Here is a 16817-nt window from a genome sequence, read left to right as displayed (position 1 = left end):
GTTTAGTAATGTAGAAGTCATGAAATAGACTTTTCGATACATTTTGTCAGATAAATAAAAATATTTGCTTATGCATATTCTTTTAACATAAAAAGGATAAAATTTGGATGTAAAAGAAAAACCAGAGTCTCAAAAAATACTTAAGAATTCATAATTGGTTTTGTACTTTTGACTGAAAACTGCTCATAGTATCTTAATAAGCTTTCATGCTTTGACTCAAAGGGCAGTCTCAGATCTCTTTTAACTTATGCTATATAATCAAGTTGAGCTTTTTACATTAAATCTAAACTTTAGTGTTTTATTTTTATTTATTGCAAAAGCATTTGACAAGCTTTATTTTAAAATATGAATCTCCTGGACTTTCTTCTAAGACCTATTTTGGAAATACACATATCAGATAATACAACCATAGAGACAGCATTGTACAGATTATCAGTCTTTAACTAAACCGGAAAGTTAATACCTTGTTTTCCCTTCTGTTAGATGCAGTGAAATGCTCTTTCAGTTGAGGAAACAAGAGACAGTATTTTAAGAGGAAGTAAGTCTCTAGCCCAAGGATATGTCTCACGACATAGACATATCAACCTTAATTTAGAATTTCCTGGTTCTTGCTGACTTTAATGATTTGTGTAATCTCAGAACACCTTTCCGTTTCTATACTTAGTTTCCTTCCAGGATTGTCTAGAATTGCCACTTAGAAACATACGAGAGGCAAAAAGCACAATATTTTATGTATCTTTCAATTCACAAAATTAGAAATTATTTCTTTAGAGTTTATTAAGTGCATTTTAAAGTTTCCACTCTTATTTAAGCACAGTTAATATTGGACACACATTTGTCAAGTATAGCCATCCCTTGGTATCTACAGAGGACTGGTTCCAGGACCCCTGTTGATATCCAAATCTAAGACGCTCAAGTCCCTGATATAAAATGGTGTTCTATTTGCATATAACTCAAAACATCCTCCTGTCTACTTTAAATCATCTCTAGATCACTTATAATACTTAATACAATGTATATGGTATGTAAATAGTTGCTAGTGCGTGGGAAATTCAAGTTTTGCATTTTGGAACTTTCTGGAATCTTTTTTTTCCCCAAATATTTTTGATCTGCATTGGTTGAATCTGTGGATGCAGGACCAGCAAATATGATGAGCCAACTGTACTTAGTGTGTACCCAGTCCTAGCCTAAGAATGTTGTATAATCTATTTCATGTACGTGAGTCCAGCTTTGAGATTGGCTCCAATTAGACATTTATATACAACTGAGATTAATCTCTACTTTAACTTGATTTCTCTATTATTATAAACTTAATTAGTCTGCCTGATCCCTGGATATATATATATATTTTATTTGTCCATGTGGCTGGTCCTGACTTTTCTGTGGTAAAGAATTATCTGCCAGGCTTCTTTGTGATTTACTTATTATGTATTAGAGAGGGCCCATTGTATCACAAGATTACTTGCAGCTCTAGAATAAATTTCACTTATCTTTATACCTTAAAATGTAGAGAACGGGGAAAATAGCAAATAAGAAACTTTGTGCAACCTCCTGGAATATTTCAATCACGTATATGCACAGAAATATATCAACCATTGACTTCAGGCTACTTTTTACAGATTTTTTTTCCTTTAATTGTTTGATGTAAAAATTTCAAGCAACATTTTTCCATTGTTTTCAGTTTTGAATAGTTTTATCAGTGTAGTTTCCTGTACCTTGACCTAAAATATAGGACACAGTTTCTATTCTCTCTGAATTTCAAGGATAATGATAAGACTGAATAAGGGTAACCTTCTTTGTTTAAAATTGCCAACTCAGTTACACTAAATAGTTCTGAATGTATTTCACAGTGTTATTTAGACATTTTTTAACTAACAAGTTCATTTTAATCTCTGATCAAGAGTTTTTAGATGAGATAATATTGTTATCTGCAATGAAGGTATTTTATATGAAAATAAATTTAACATTTTATCTGTATCTAGAATCTCTGAGTTTAACTAAAATTTTAGATTATATAATCACTTAATAAGAATAAAGCAAATATTTATATTTCACTGTGTTCACAACATTAAGTAGCATATGCATTAATCTCAAGGATTTCATGCATACAACTAAGAAAGTGTTACATTGAGGCAAACTACTATAAATTAAAGTTTCATAGAAATACTCTGGCTTTGATAATTATTTCATTATCCTAGGAATGAATTTGTATATTCTTCAAAATATTGGGGAGTTATAGAGTGTTTTGAGAAGAAAGCAATTCTAATTATTGATGAAAAAATTTACTTATATATGGTACGTACACAAGGCAGATCATTTGACCTGTGAATGGGTTTCATATTCTAGTGACCTGAAGACCTTGTTGGAACTGCTTCATAAACATTAATGCTATTTGCAAGCATTCCATGCGTTACAGCTGCATGATAAGTTGACAAGTACCAGTTCATCATAGAAATAATTAGCATTTATGGATTGTGAATAAATGTACACATTTCATTACAGAACTACATACCCATAGTTATGTGCTATATTTCCTGGGACTAAATTATTTTCAAGACTGAGGGGAAAAAAGAAACCAACACAACCACACACACACAATAAAACTGCCAGAAAGAATCATGTAACTAAACCACTTTTAGAACATTGAACGCAAATGGTTAGAAATAATGCACTGTTTTGAGTTTAAAGATCTAGTGGGCTATAAAAGCCTACTAAATTCAAGTCCCAATACTTATGAATAAACTACAGAATGTTAAAATAATATATTTACTGATTTATGATTTGGCTATTTGATGCAAGGAGCAGAGAGACAAAAAATAGCCTGAGCTCTCCATTTTTCAGGGTAGTATAAAGGTTCAGGGAGAATTTTGAGTTTCAATACGTCTACCTGTATTTTCTAGACATAGAGTGCATGCCCAGAGACACTTAGACTTGACAGGAAAGAAAAGTCCTTTTCTTTACAGTAAGGCCAATATAGATGGTTCCATGGCCTGTAATTGTAGCAGTAAGGTTTCAGTTCCTGAGATGAAAGCTGTTTCTTAGATGATGCTGCAATATTCTGTGCAAAAATAACTATATTTCTATGTGTATTTTCTCAAAGATAATGATTGCTGTCATCAGTTCACTTTAATGTTATTACCTGATATATTTGTCATTATGAATTTGAATATAAAATCAAATTTTTCTCTTTTTCATGATTCTAATTAAAGTTAACATATATTATTTCCTCCACTCAACTATCCTATCAAACTTTTTCCCTAAAAAATAGGCTGTTCTGCTGTTTACAGCAAGGCTATAAAATCTTGGTTTTATGTTCTCTTTTTGCCTCTGCAAGTTAACTGTTTACACCAGGAAGTAGCATACACAGTGGACCAAGGTTGTCCAGATCCTTGATTTAATTGCTTGCATTCTGGCTGATTTATGTAGAAATGCTAGGCCATCACTTTGTAGTCAAGTGTAGTTTTGTCAGTGTTTTTAATTTCTTTTGATCTTGGGCATGAAAGATTTCATATACTTGCATAGAACTAAATTTTATATCTTTGTTGTTTATAATAATATTTTTATCCAGATGTCTTCATAACTTTTTCTCAGTAATAATTGTATCTGCATTTATGCCTCAATATTTACTGATAGATTTAGCCATGGAAAATGCATAAAATTTCCTTAGGGAGGAATCCTATTTTAAATATATCTATTTATATAGATATATCTATTTAAATATATAATATGTATTTTAAAATCTAATTACTTTCTCTAAGTAATATATCCATCTATTGCACCAGTTGATAAAACTTTTTTTTTTTTGCATCAGTTGGTGGAACTTTTCTTGCTCCAAACCTGTGGAATTTTAAGTCAAAGAGTTAAAGTAGGCTGTTGACCTTGTTCTAGCCAGATCTTAAAATTCTCTTTATCTCCTGCTGGTGAATTGACCTGTGGCCTCCATTAGCTTTATTTATTCATATTTTTCCTGATCCTCAGAGTCCTAAGTATTTTGAACCTTATAACTTCTGCTTTGTTCTCTTGTGAATAGTCTTAAATAAACTACAAAGATTGAAAGCCACAACTCTTAGTGAGGAGAAAAATCCTACCTTTTCAAAGCTCAACTCAGTCCTTGTTTATCCTTTAAATTTTTGTGAATAAGTCAGGGCCTGAAAGTTATCTCCATAAATATTTTTCTCTACATCAACATATGGACAAAGGACATTAGATAAGAGACTATCAAATCACAGGAAAATAATAATTTTATCATTTTTTAAAAAAAGAACAGGCAGGCTCTGCCTGGTAGAAAAGGAAATCCTACTACTCAATTGAAAATTACGTTTATAAGGAACGTGATGAGTTTCAAGAAAAGACAAAATTTAACTCAATTATTCACAGAATCATGAGAAAGAGTATTTTTCAAGAAAAAAAGAGGTAATGGGTGACCAAATTATGCTAGAAGACTTTTGGCAAAGAGTCACTATCCTTTCTGACCTGAATAGCTAAAATTAACTTCAGAAATTTAGGAGCTATTTGTGAACAGTTTATGTTACTCTATAGATTTTCCCCAACAAAAGAGCCCAGAGGATAGCATCTTTATTAAGGATAGATTATCTAGATATACAATATGTTTTTTAGAAATTCTTATAATATTCCATAATTTCCCAACATCTTTATGATAAAATATTAAAATATACATGATATTATGGACCAGTGAAGGAAACACTATCCTGGGGCAGAAGATATTTTTCTATCTGTTTGCACTGCTTATCTGCTGTTTACCTTTAAATTCTTATTTATTTAGGAGGGAGGGAGTAATTAGGTTTATTTATTTTTAGAGGAGGTACTGGGGATTGAACCCAGGACCTTGTGCCTGCTAAGCATGTGCCCTAGCACTTGAGCTATACCCTCCACCCACTACCTTTAAATTCTTTACCAAAACAATAGGGTGGTTTATTCTACACATCATCTTTGTTAGAAAAAAATCTCTGCAATCGTTTTCTGAAATGAGGATTTATAGAAGATTTTTTAAAATTAAAATATGACACATGTGCCTGGGAAAACAGATAAACTATAATCTAAAAATAGCCCAATAATAAGGGAAGCCTTTATATTTGTATCCTTTCATGTGTAATTTTACTGCTAACATTTTCTTCAAAAAGTACTAAACACAGTAAATGTACATAATAAAATTTTGCAGAGAATTATCTTCTCAAAGGCCATTAGCCAGATGCTTAATAGGAATTAAAAAGTATTTATTGGTTCTGACAAGAAATGTAAAAGCAGACTTAAAGCATCCATGACTAATGCCATACATCAGAAAGTTTTATTACCCTTCTCTGAAAATTGGTGTCGGCCTCAATAAATTACTAAAGTTATAAATGTTTGGCTAATCGTATAGAGTGTGGCACTGTTAACGTTGAATTCTCAGGAATTATGTGACAGAAATAAGGAAATGTACAGGAAAATATCCGCTCTCTGGAATATTGTTTTTCTCTTTACTTTTGTAATTTCACATTTCAACACCCTAGTCAATAGCAGGCAGTATATAGATCATTTGTTCACCAGATTGTAAACATCTTTTCAGATCAAAAGCTAACAAGAAAAGAATTATGGGCTATGTATTATTACTTACAAAGAAAATTAACTGCAGCTAAATCATCCATAAGGTGTCTTTGGAGGCATCATATATCAAATATGCAGTTTCATTTTATAAAATTTTTGGTGCAGTTTAGTTTGCAGTCAGCACATGTTTAAGAGGATTTCATTTTTTCCCTTCCATTGCAGGCATCAACTCCCATTTGGCTTATAGCATTGCTTCTGGTGATAGCCTTGGGCAATTCACAGTTGACAAGAATGGCGTACTGAAAGTCCTCAAAGCTTTGGATCGGGAAAGTCAGTCTTTCTACAACCTGGTTGTTCAGGTGCATGACCTGCCGCAACCTCCAGCCTCCAGATTCACAAGCACTGCTCAAGTCTCCATTATTTTGTTGGATGTAAATGATAACCCACCAACATTTCTTTCCCCGAAATTGACATACATTCCGGAAAACACACCTATTGATACTGTTGTTTTCAAAGCACAAGCCACTGACCCAGATAGTGGCCCAAACAGCTATACTGAATACACCCTACTGAACCCTTTGGGAAACAAGTTCAGTATTGGGACCATTGATGGTGAAGTGAGGCTCACTGGAGAACTGGATAGAGAAGAGGTCTCTAATTATACTCTAACGGTGGTGGCTACAGACAAAGGGCAACCATCTCTCTCTTCATCTACAGAGGTTGTGGTCATGGTACTTGACATCAATGATAACAACCCTGTTTTTGCACAGGCCATGTATAAGGTGGAGATTAATGAAAATACACTTACCGGAACAGATATCACACAAGTATTGGCAGCAGATAGAGACGAAGGTACCAATGGACAGGTTCGTTATGGCATCATTGGTGGTAATGCCAATCAGGAATTTCGGATCGATTCTGTCACCGGTGCCATCACTGTGGCTAAGCCTTTGGATAGAGAGAAGACCCCTAATTACCTTTTAACTGTTCAGGCAACAGATCGGGGCAGCACCCCCAGGACTGATACCTCCACTGTCAGCATTGTCCTGCTGGATAGTAATGATTTTGTTCCCGTATTTGAACTATCTCCATATTCTGTAAATGTCCCTGAGAATTTAGGGGCACTACCCAGAACAATTCTTCAGGTCAGTATATTTAAATAAAATAAATATTGTGCTCATTATAAGATGTCTAATTTAATTATAATGTTCATACTTCCCCCACCCTCTTCCTTACTCTCACCCATAAATAATGCTTACTTGCAGATATAGCAAATCTTTATTTTTATATATATATTTATATATATATAATTGAAGTAAATATAATTATAATTTATATATATATAATTGAATACATATATATAATTGAATTATATATATTTATATATATATAATTGAAGTAGGTTCACAATGTTGTGTCAATTTCTGATATAGCAAATCTTGAAAAAGACAGGTTTACAAAAAATTATACCTAAGAACCTAGTGATTTTCTTGTAGATTATATATTGCATTTCAGTTACATTCTTTTGTTTTTACTTGTGTTCCACACATTTATGTATTTGTGTATGTTTGACTTTTGTTTGACTATGACTGTAATATCTGCACATAGTAAGAAAATAAAATGATGTAAAAGTTTGAAAACTGTTACAAATGTTATTCTCCCTTCCACTCTTTACATATCTAACTACCTGAATAAAACTGTGGTTAAAAATTTTTTGTGAAGCCTTCCAAACATGCCATGTATTCATTTGACACCTACTTTTGTACAGATAATACATTGTACTATTTTAATTTTTGTACTTGAAACTTACAAACATGTCTCTGAAACCTTTTAATATTGGTACACATGGCTCTACCGCATTATTTTTAATGATACATTTTATTTCACGGCGGACGTTTTGTTAGCTGTACTCAAATTCATGACGTGTGTTGTTTTCTCCTGAAGGTGGTGGCAAGAGATGATGATCAAGGTTCTAACAGCAAACTCTCATATGTTCTGTTTGGTGGTAATGAAGACAACGCTTTTACTCTCTCAGCTAGTGGAGAACTTCAAGTAACACAGAGCTTGGATCGTGAAACGAAAGAGCATTTTGTCTTATTGATCACAGCTACAGATTCAGGTAAGTCTGTACTAACCTTGTTTGGCTGTGAAGAATTTCTTCATAACGTGTGAATGAAAGTATTTTTGTCTACCATTAAATTAAACAGTTGTTGAAATCTACTAATGTTAGCAACTCCCACTGTATCTATATCATTTGTAGAGCATACATCACTTTATGAAATTTACAGGTAAGTGGTAAAGGTCTAAGCTTATTTCAAACAAAGCTCTATTTCTGTAAGGCAGAATGTATCCCTGCCTGGCAGGCCACCCCAGTGCCTCTGGGGGTGACTTGATGCTCTACCACATGAGCCACAGGGCATTTTGAGTACTTCAGCTTTGAAAACATCCAGATGGTTCTGACTGGTCTGGAGATAAGAGAGTGGGTCCTGAGTTCTACTTCATCAGCTCTCAAAATTGTGAGTAGTTGTAATATGCATTTGATGAAGCCCCACAGAGCTCCAAAAAGAGTGTCAGTGAGAGCCAGGGTTCTCACTGAGGTGGCAGGGTAGTGGACTACCACAGAAACGCATTAGCTTTTAGTGTTTGGAAAGAGCAATCACATAAAGTTGTATAACACATAGCACAAAATAAAATCTATTTAAAAAGGTAATGTTACTGCTGACCACTCCTTTGTTTGGTGTATATTGACTCTATTGAACACTTCTAAGTATTGAACACTTCTAATTCAAAACTGAAACAACTAAAAATGTGTTAAAGAATCTTTAGGCCTTGAAGAAAGTAGGTGTTGCTTAAATATGTGTTGAATTAATGAAATAATGAATCATTGATTTCCAAAAGTGTCAGAATTATGAAACATTGCCCTTATGTAACATTCATTTATAAAATTGTCACAACTTAGTATTTTAAGTATTGGAGACTTTAGAAATCTTAACAATTTTTTAAAAATTTGTTAAAATTGTTTTAAGCCAAGGCAGATTTATCGGAACCTCAAATGACTGAAGATTTTTATATATGTATATTCATGTAGATGTGTGGATACTGACATTGAAGAACAATTCTGAATTTTCAAATGAGCTGTTTTTACTGAGGTTGAAAAGTTTTTGATGAATGTAATATATTGATACTTATGTTGTATATGACCAACTTCAGAGGGTACACTTTCAGGTCACCACTTCTCATTAAAAAGGAGATTTTTAGATTAAGAGTAATTATAAATTTAGGTTACATATTCAGATGATAGTGCCACTGTTAATTGAGGTGGCTCTGTCTATGTATTATTTGCCATTTACTTTTGGGAGTGTAATCATCTGAGACTACTGCTTAATGGAAGAAGGCACTATTTTCTGTATATTTTTTTTAATGCGTGTCAAAGACCATGTTACACTTCATGCAAACTATAAAATCCCAAAGAATGATGAAAAGAATGCAGTGTGCTCACCACATAAAACTTAAAGCAAGTTGATCCAAAACATGTTTTACTATGCATGCAAGACAGTATTGTGCTTTTTGCTCAGGAGGTAAGCATTTTCATGTGAAAAATACAGTCACTACCATACGCTCAAATCAATCTAGTATCTCAAGAGTCACCTGGAGAGAAGAGAGGTTGAAATGGAGTAGAAACTGGTTGAGAGTCAGATATTTAGAATCTATATTTTACTACAAAAACACCCTAGTCTCAGCTTTCCTCTCCAGTTACTGGAAATGTGCAGTCAATTCTAGGCATGCACAGAAACAGTGTTTGTGGAGGTGATACAGGGGGAGGAGGACCAAGGACCAGGAATCTGGTCTCTAAGGCATCAGTCACTGTTAAGATTTGCTGTACAGACCATGTGTCACACATAGGTCATCCCAGAGTGGGGAGCAGATTCTGACTGTGAGAATCAAGGGTGCAGTGCAGGGTGACCCAGGATGGGCAGGTAATAACCCACAGAAGTTCTCCATCAGAGGATTTGTACTTTGGAACATTCTAAGTCAAAAGCCATGGCAGAGAAAGAATGTAACCATGTAAACAGAGTCTCTGTTTTCAATCCAATAATCCTGAGAATTTAAAAATCTTTCTGTATACCTATGAAGCCTAAGGTGAAGGGGAAGAGAATGGTTGTTTTTTGATTTTTGGCTATCTGAGTGTTGCAGTTCACCAGGTTTTACAGATATTAATCCATTTCTACACATTCCTTTTCTTTAGTATCTCAAAGACTTAGGCATTTTTCTTTCCACTGTACTTTCAGTAAACCCAAGCTCAGAGTGGTTAAGTAATTTGCCCAGGATTACACAGCCAAGATGTAGCAAGAGTAGAATTTAGACCCTAGCATATCTGACTTCCAAATAAAGTGTATACTGAAGGTTCTAATGTGAAGGTAAAGTAAAAGTTGAAAAATATATTAATTTCCAAAATTCTTTTATTTACAAAGTAAACCCAGTAATATTCTATTACTATAATGATAAAATCTTTGAATTTGAATTGATCTTGATTTGAATTCTGGTTCCATCATCATCTTATTCCTGATTCAAGCAAAATGTATTATCTCAATCTCAGTAACTTTCTCAGTGGGAGTTTATTACAAGGTTTAATTGATACAACATATGTTAAATTGCTAAATATGCCTAACACATAGTGTATATAATGACTCTAACAAGAACTGGGATCCATGCACTTAAAACATTTTAAAATTCTTAGGAATATTTGCCTTGTTCCTTACTCCATAAGTATTATAGAGCCTGTTAGGAGGAATTTCACAAGAAGGAGCACTGATATTAAGACAGTGCAAGAACCAAGGCCGGGTTCCAGGGAGCCAAACTCTGTGCATTCCTGATGCCATCAGTCTCCATCCTGGGGAAAATTGGGGATTTATAATTCTTAATATAAAGACAAATAATGGAAATGTAAGTTTAATTTCTATGAAGGACTGTTGCCATTAAATGGAAAATGTGAAAACCAAGTGTATACATATTTGAGATAGGAGAGTTCTGAGTTACAGAGAGTGAAAATTCAGGTTATCAGTGAAATAAAAGTATTTAGAAGTTTGTTATTCAGGGTCTTAAATATGGTGCTAGGGAGCATGGTGGGAGGCATAAATGAGACTCAGTGGCACTGGTACCTCAGTCACAATATTTTTACAGTCCTGGAAATTAGAGAACTGATTGAACTTTGCCCTAAAGCGCAAATTTTTATGAGGGCATTTTTTTTTCTTTTTTTTTTTTTTTTTTGAGTTGCCCTGAAGTGGATGGGTGTTCCTGAGGCCACTGGAGTAGAAGTATTCAATTAGGGTCTGAAGGTCATTTAATATGGCTCACGCACAAAACAATCAGAAATTCTGAGGGAAATTGGAATAGACGATCTTAAAATTATTAAAATTCTTTTGTGGTGACAATTTTATATTCAGTTCCTCTGTACACTTTTGGTATCATGCATATCCACTATTACAGAAGAATATGAGAGTTTTAGATATCCAGCTTCAGAATCTGCAGTGTAAGCCTGTATCCCAGGAATGCAGTCTCTGACAAAAGGTTTAAAATACATATTCACGGCTATGATTTAGAAGTCAAATTGGTAGATGACATAAGAAAATTAAGAAAAATATGGCAGCCTTTAGGTCCCAGATGCCATGTTATTCTCAAATTTGCAGAGTTCTAAGAATTGGGAAAATATCAAAGTGTTCTAAACAAGAAAAAATATTTGACAGTTTTATTCCTTCGCTCACAAATCACTTTTGCTTTGCTCTTTTTAAGTTCTTCCCTAATGGCGGCCCAAAGATGGTTCAACTTTGGTATTGTGACAGCAATTGAAGCAGCAGCTTTTTTAATCAGCAAACCTCTAAATCTTTGAATATTTTGGGGGAGAAACTATTAGCATTCCAGCCTGACCGTATTTTTATTTACTGACTTGCATGGTTATAGAGCAGCACATCTGGAAACTCTCTAACTACTCCTGTCTACTGCTTGAAATGAGCCACAACCACACAGATCATCTGTGTGTGAGGCTGAATGCTACATCGTTACATAACAAGACCAGAACAGAGTATAATAATTCTAACTTTTTTTCTATAGGATTTACTTACCAAAGATTCATTTAATGAGTTGAGACTACAACTTACTTAAAGATGGTATTTTGTTTAATTCTGTATTGTTCATTGTTGTTTTTTCTGGAAATTGCTCATTGTTGTTTCTTCTGGAAATATACACTGTACCATGTAGAAACTCCTCCGAGGCTGAGGCTTCACCTAGATACGTTAATGCAGGTGCTGCAGAGAACCCAGCTCAATGTGATTCCTTCTAAGAGGGGAGCTGGCCCTAAAACGATTAATGTCCTTCGCTTGCTTTGGAATTGTGTTCCCAAGTACCCTTCCTTACAAGAGTTTTCCTTATTGTCTTCCCATAAGTGCAATAAGTAAAACAATATGTTCTTAATGTAGTAAGTATCAGGAAATTATCAGGGAACCTAGAGCAGTGCACTTTCAAAAATTAATCTTGAGAATTAATTTACAAAGTGTAAGTATATCCTAGGGATAAATACATAGCTTTAGAGTGAAAAAGAGAATCAAAGGCCACCTCTGCCATTTCCGAGCTACATGACCTTGAACAAATTGCCTTCATGCTCATACGTATAGAATGGAAATAGCAATCCCTACTCTAAAAACTTATTATCATATGATGTCACTTATATGTGGAATCAAAAAAAAAAGAGCTACAAATTTTATTTATAAACCAGAAGTAGATTCATGGAAATAGAAAACAAACTGTGGTTACCAGAGGGGAAAGGGCAGGGAGGGATAGACTAGGAGTTTGGGATTAATAGATACACATCACTATACGTAAAATAAACAAGAACCCACTGTATGACACAGGGAACTATATGCAGTTTCTTGTAATGAGCTGTTACAGAAAAGAATCTGAAAAAATTTAGAATTAGACCATTATGTTCCATCACTTACTTAAAAACTTTAGCAATTTCCAAGAATAAAAACTTGCCACTGACCACATGGCATTAAATGACCAGGCCTCTGTCCACTTCTCTGGCCCCTTCTGTCACTATCAGCTGCTGCCTTTATCATGTGCCAGCCACTATCACCACCCAGCACTGCGTTCAGTATCTTCATGTAGGTCAGGTTGAAATCGGCCAATGTAGGAATATTTACACCACAGAAACGAGCAAACCTGGGTGACTTGCTTCTAAAAAGCAGTTGCCAAACATTTACAAGACATTGGCAATGCCAGTTAACCTAGCCCCTTTAAAAATGTCTACCTTTTCCTGCCTTCGGTCCTTTGCTTGTCAGTCTTGCTGTCTGGAGTGTTCTACTTTGTAGCTGGCTGGGGTATTTTTCTTTTTCTAATTTTTAATGGGATGAGAGCACTTTCACATCTTGGTTATTTTGTCATTACATTGAGGTCAAACGTCAGCTTCTCAGAGGACTTATTTGACCACCATCCAGAGGTCCCACCTCCCCTCTCTCCAGGGCCACCGTCTGTCGCTTTACTTTGTTGTGATTTCTTCTTAACACCAATTGTTACTTAAGATTACATGTTTATGTACATATAGTATATATGTATACTACATATATATGAGTGTGGATAGTTTCTTTCCCCCAGCAATAACTGTCATGCTTCCAGTAGAATGCAAACTTCCTAAGTCTTATTCAAAACTGAATACCCAGAAACATCCAGACTAGAACTTGTAACATAGCAAGTGCTTAATAAACTATGTTGAATGAATGAATGATTTAATAAGTGAAAAATGGTGGTAATTTGTTATCACCATCCTGTTATTTTAACACGTAGACATTATTTTGTATTTATTTACCATACTTTTATTTAGTTTATTGTTGTGTGTTTATCACTTGCAGGTTTTTCAGAATACCCACCTAAAGGAAAAGTGCCAATCTTTTTTATCTCATGGCTGAAATTCCAGAAGTTTTCGCTACATTGGTTGTGGTCATTCAAACTGACCCCTGCTTTGAAAAGCAGCACAAGTGTTTAAGGCTCTGGGGTGTTTAGTGTGATGTGATAAATTGCAGTCATATGTAAGGACCCACTGAAGCATTTTATGGCTTTAATTCAGTTTCAAATGCTTAAAATACTGCTGGAGCTATATTCCCATGACTCTCTCCTGAACTTCTGGCTCTGACTCAGTTCTGTTATCTGTTAGATGTTTCTAGGTAGCTCTTGTCTCTGCTTTGTGCTGTGCTGCCTACGTTTCTTAATTCGGCTCACTAACTCAAAATCTGCATAAACAGAAACTGCTTTTGAAAAGTTTCGGCACTTGGCAATTCTTTTATACCTGGGCTTCCCAAAGCAACACGGTCTGAGCCTTCCATATCTCCCAAATACCCAACACCTTTTTCGCTACAAAAAATATATCCTACATGTAGCATTTGGCTCCACATAGCTTAATGATAAAGGCCTATGAATCTTTACATAAATGTAATATGAAAAGGTTTGCTTGTTTTGAGTTTTGTTATGAAGATTTTGGTGTTCAGATAAAATATTCCAATAGCTATGCATCTATACATGTAATTTTTCCAGGTCTCTTAGAAAAAATATTTTAACCTTTGATGATCTTCTGCCCTCACCAGTAAATTCAGAGTCCGTGAGCCATTAGTATCTGCTACCATTCTTACAAGGAACTAAATTTATATACAAAAAAAGCAGCAAAATTAGATGATGTGACAGTACGGGGATGTTACAGGTAAAACCCAGTGTGTCATGTGGAAGGATTTTAAAAGACAACTATATGTGAAAAAAACTCTAAGAAAACTCTGACTTAAAATGATAATTTTATAGCCAGAAGACTTTTTTTTTTGGAAATGAGCCAGTCCCTTTCATTTTTGAGGTAAGAAAGTTGAGGCCTGGAATAATTAGGCAGTTTGCCTCTTTGCAAAACATCGATTTCCAAAAATGCAATTTTAAGAAAGCCTTTCTTCTTACCATTGTACTCTAATGAATAAAACATTCTACTGTTATTTTTCTTTTCCAAATAAATAAATAAATATTTCCAAATATTTTAGGTGAAGTCAAATCCATTGGTATCAGTCATTTCAGTGCTGATGGTTTGAAAATAAGCTTAAATTTAGGCATTGTTCAAATTAAATTGCTAAGTAGGAGAAGATATAAAAAATTCAGTAGGTTTTCCAGGTAGAAGATAGTATTGCCAATTATCCCTGCTAACTGTCGTCTTTCATTTATTAAAACCTAACTATAATGGGAATTTAATAGACCTTATAAGTGAATTCTGTTTAGAGTCAGTGAGACTCCAGCACGTCTGCGGGCAGTACTGGTGTGTAACAAGTATCTTGACAATGTTTTGTCGGAAAATATTTACGGAGCGGTCTCTGCCAGGTATTCTTCTAGAAACTGGAGATACTGTGGAAAAAATGACAGTCTCTGTCCTCATAGAAGTTACATTCTAGTCAGAAAGAGAGACAAAATGTAATACATAGACCAGGAGTTACATGAGATGCTATGGGGTTAAACAGAGCAGTTAAAGTGGCTAGAAAGTAAGGAACTAGAGGCATTGTTTTTAATAGTCTAGTCAGGACAGTGAAATGTGAAGATTTGGGTAAGCAGCGTTGCTGGCAGATGAAACGGGCTGGAGGCAGGGATCAAGTTGGCTACATCCAAAGACAAGCAAGCGGGCCTGGATGGCTGGCCCCGAGTACAGGAGAGGAAGAGTCTTGGAAGATAAGGTGGGCCGAGGCTGGATCATGTGAACATTTCAGGCCAGGGCAAGGAGCTCTCATTTTATTTAAAGAGTAAGGTGAAGCCTTGTTAAGACGTGGGACAGGGGAGTGACGGGAGACTTTGGAAAGGTCTGGTTTCATGGCAGTGGTGACTACAACAGGAATAGAAGTGGTGACTAAAAGGCCTCACCAGCAGTCCCGGAGAGACATGATCGTGTTTGACATTGGGAGACAGTGTGAGGCGCTGTGAAGGAGCTAAACATTGTATCCATTTTGAAGGTTGAGCCAGTAGAACTGGATGATGGAATTGGAGGTGTAGGAAATTAGGCAAAGGGACAAATCAAGTGTGAGTTCTAGAATACTGGCCTGAGAAATTTGGAGATGGGGAAAGAAAAGATTTTTAGGGTGAATTATCATTAATTATTTTTTGGATATATTGTATTTTAGATAGTACGATGTCTCCACTGGAGATGCCAGGTAGATAGATGTTAAAGTTTAGGTCTCAGGGAAGATGTCTGAGTAAAGATCCAACTTGGGAAGTCATATTTTAGATGATATTCATTCTGTGCATACTGAGTGCTTGTACGTACCCGAATTTGTACTATACGGTCATCTCATCTAATCTCACAACAGCCTTGTAAATTAGATACTATTATCCCAATATTATGGACTAAAGGAAAAACAAAGATAAAACTGAGTATTAGAGAAGGTAAGCAACTTGACTTGGACTGGCAGTCAAGTCAACAGGCAGCTGTTAATCAGTGAAAACAGCATTTGAAGCCACTGAACCTGATCGAGGAGACCATTTCTTAAACATTACTCACTGTTTCCTACATATTAGCTCATCTGCCACAATATGTTTTATGTAAACCGTGTTTATAAGAGTTGCTTCTCTTTGGATTAAATATTATTTTATATTAAAAAGAACGTTGGTTTTTGCAAGGAAAAAGGAAACAACTTGTGGTTCTCTGTGATTAAAACAGCTCGTAAAATAAGACTATGAATTTGAAATCAAAGGATTGCTGTTTTCATCAAATCAGGAAATGATTTGGGTTTTATAAAGGGTTTATAAAGTATAGAGTGCAAAGCGAATGTTAAATATTATACTAATAATATGCACATACAATGAGTCAGTATTTGCACTTAATTTAGGGATGGAATATTAATCTGTGCACAGATTAAATATATTCTCTTTACTTATCTGTTTTCAGTCTAATATACTAAAGGGATATAAAGATAATCTGGCAATAGATTTGGCCCAAAAGTTTAGTTATGAACTGCCTATGTGTCAGCATAATTAATAGATCTGAGGGGAAAAGTTCAGTTATTAGCATTTCTAATTAAGGGCATTTATCATCTGACTGAAAGAGGGAATAAACCTCATTCTTATGCAGGGATTGGAAATTACTTTTTAATAGAGGGAAACACGATGCTTTTATAAAAGTTAATCCTAAAAATCTAAAAGGGCTAATCACCATGCTTTATTTTCTTGGTGAGGCTATAATGACATTTTGAATTCATACTATCACATTGTTCAGT

General features: G+C 34.7%; 1 protein-coding gene across 1 annotated transcript in view; it reads left to right on the top strand.

Moving 5' to 3' along the window:
- The window catches only part of FAT4 (FAT atypical cadherin 4), a 156429-nt gene that overhangs the window by 79754 nt on the left and 59858 nt on the right, over window positions 1-16817 (top strand). The window contains exons 5-6 of the mRNA XM_031466424.2: window positions 5767-6689; window positions 7489-7663. Of these exons, the coding sequence (XP_031322284.2) occupies window positions 5767-6689; window positions 7489-7663 (1098 nt within the window). The remainder of the gene's footprint in view (window positions 1-5766; window positions 6690-7488; window positions 7664-16817) is intronic.

The sequence above is a fragment of the Camelus dromedarius genome, chromosome 1 (assembly GCF_036321535.1).
Source record: "Camelus dromedarius isolate mCamDro1 chromosome 1, mCamDro1.pat, whole genome shotgun sequence".
NCBI lineage: Eukaryota > Metazoa > Chordata > Mammalia > Artiodactyla > Camelidae > Camelus > Camelus dromedarius.
This window is presented reverse-complemented; position numbering and strand designations above follow the sequence as displayed.